We start from the raw sequence: 2,279 nt of genomic DNA, 5'->3' as shown, positions 1-2,279 counted from the left end.
GCAAAGGGACATAGGTCAGAGAGTGAGCTGCTTGTCACTCTGCATTACTTTCGCCAGGGTTTCTCTTAGAGAGCTGTCTCATAAGCTCCTAGTGCTCTCTTCTCTATTGGGGGGGACAGTTCCCTAGGAGCCAGCGAGACCAACCTCAACCAGGTCGAGGGGCTGGCTTTTCTGAGGCCTCTCTAGCAGTGCCTGGTCCCTCCTGAGTACACAGGGAGCAGGCCCCACCCTGAGGCTCTCCTGCAAGCCTCTCCCCGCCAGTGCACTGCCAGCTGAGGTCCCCGATAACACAGCCTGGGGAAACCGCCAGGGTCCCTGCCACCCGCTTCTGGCCTGTTCACCCAGTCCCTGCTCTCTCTTGCAGCTCCCCCTACAAACTATGGGCTCTACGAGCAGCTGAAGCAGAGATGGCTCGCAGGCAAGGCTGGCCTGAGAGAGAGCGTTTACGCTTCGTCCTACCCCAGACCACCGCTGTGCGCTCTGTCCCCGCGGGAGCACGCCATCCCCGTCCCTCCCCCTCGCTTGCGACCTGTCCCGCACTTCTGAGAACTGCCACCCCATGGGCAGCACAGGCAGAACCAACTGGAGACCCACTGCTCTACTGGACCTGCCAGACAGCAGGAGGCTGCAGACACCCCGAGGTTTAAATCTGGCCCATCTGAGGGGCCCTTAGAATCATGGTCTGTGTTTTACGATTCCCCCCCCTCCCCCACGCCCACAGAGTCCTTTGTTTTCCATCCAACAATGAAAGCTGTTTGACAATGTGGGGCGTCACGCGTGTGCCAACGACAGACTTAGAATGTCAAGAAACGGGAAGGCCCTTTCGGTTCCGCTCCCTCGTTTCACATGAGGGGAAACCGAGGCCCAGGGATGTAAGGGGACTCCTTCAGGTTCTCACAACTTGGCACAGGCCCTCTGGAGGTGTCTGGTCCAATGGGGGAAATGAATCTGACTATGAGATGCATCCCAAAAACTACACGGAATAGTCAACCGTGGTTATGGGGTGGACAAGGAAAGGGTCCAGCGAGGCTGTCATTGCCTCGGCCGGGGTGCTCTGAATCCGAAGGTTCAGTTGAAGGGAGGACACACAATGAGTCCCCTCCACCTTGAAGCTCTCGAATCTTTCTAGGAGTTTGGGGATGGGGAATTTTTTTTTGGAGGGAGGGTGGACCCCCTGACAGGACAACTCGGGTTCTGTCCTGGTGCAGAGACTCGGGGCTGTCCTCGCCCAGGATGCAGCCCCTGGAGGCATGTCCTGCCACTGATGTGGGGGCTGGCCTCGGGCTGAGAACGGCATGCCCCTAATCTCCCGTCTCTGACTGTCAGGATTTGTTATGCATAATTATTGGCTGAATGAATGGACGAACCATCGTCTCTTTGGGCTCCTCAGTGAACCCACACTCTGCCCTGTTTATTACATCCCACCTTTGTTCTCCGACTTGACCCTCTGTTCAGCCGCGTCCTGTCCATGTAAGCGGGTCCAAACCTGTAGAAAAATGTTTATAAAAGTTAACTAGAGTTTTTTTTTTTTTTTTTTTGAGCCAAACAGAGGACATGCCTGGAAGTGAGATCTCAACAGACTGAAAAAAAAAAAAAGCTTCCCAGAATGACAGTTAGCAATTTCTTTTATATATTTAGAATTAAGGTGAGAATATAAGGAAGATTACATGAAAAGGTGGCAGCAAGCAAGGCAGGAAAATCCCCAAGATCGGATTACAGAATAGTTAACAAGATCATGTGCTTGCTTGAGGGTGATTACACTTCCCAGGGGTCTGAAAAAAAGGTATTTCAAAGGCGTGTTGACATAGATGCACAAAAACAATAAACAGGACTTGCTTAGGTTGAAGATAAACCTTGTATAGGCCCCGGGGGGCATGACTCTCCACTATGACCTGCCCGGTTAGGAATTCACGATCAGATCACCCAGTGAGGTTACTTTTAGATTTATTACAGAGCCCCCGTTCCTCCCCGCATTTACATTCCCAAAACCCCTGCCCCAAGGCAGGCCTCCGTGTCCAGGCCCCAATCCATCCTGATGCCCGAAGACCCCATATTCTTCCCAGAGCTCAGCTCATCCCATTCCTGACCTAGGGGGAAGTGAGCCCCTTGGTTCCTTCTGCCAAGCTCGGGGAGAAAAATCGGCTCTCTGCTTCTCCATCCCTCAGAACCTGGCCACCCACCCATGCCACTGGTATCGATGCATCTCTACTGGTTCCGCCAGCCTATCTCACATGTTCCACTGCTAAAAACAAACAAACAAAAAACCAAATAAACAACCG

At 53.0% G+C, this 2,279-nt stretch overlaps 1 protein-coding gene across 1 annotated transcript in view; it reads left to right on the top strand.

The window, feature by feature from the left end:
• Positions 1 to 546, top strand: part of CUNH1orf158 (chromosome unknown C1orf158 homolog) — a 10,749-nt gene extending 10,203 nt beyond the window's left edge. The window contains exon 4 of the mRNA XM_011363623.1: positions 365 to 546. Coding sequence (XP_011361925.1) covers positions 365 to 546 — 182 coding nt within the window. The remainder of the gene's footprint in view (positions 1 to 364) is intronic.
• Positions 547 to 2,279: the final 1,733 nt, after the last annotated feature.

The sequence above is a fragment of the Pteropus vampyrus genome, unplaced genomic scaffold (assembly GCF_000151845.1).
Source record: "Pteropus vampyrus isolate Shadow unplaced genomic scaffold, Pvam_2.0 Scaffold86, whole genome shotgun sequence".
Taxonomy (NCBI): Eukaryota; Metazoa; Chordata; class Mammalia; order Chiroptera; family Pteropodidae; genus Pteropus; species Pteropus vampyrus.
This window is presented reverse-complemented; position numbering and strand designations above follow the sequence as displayed.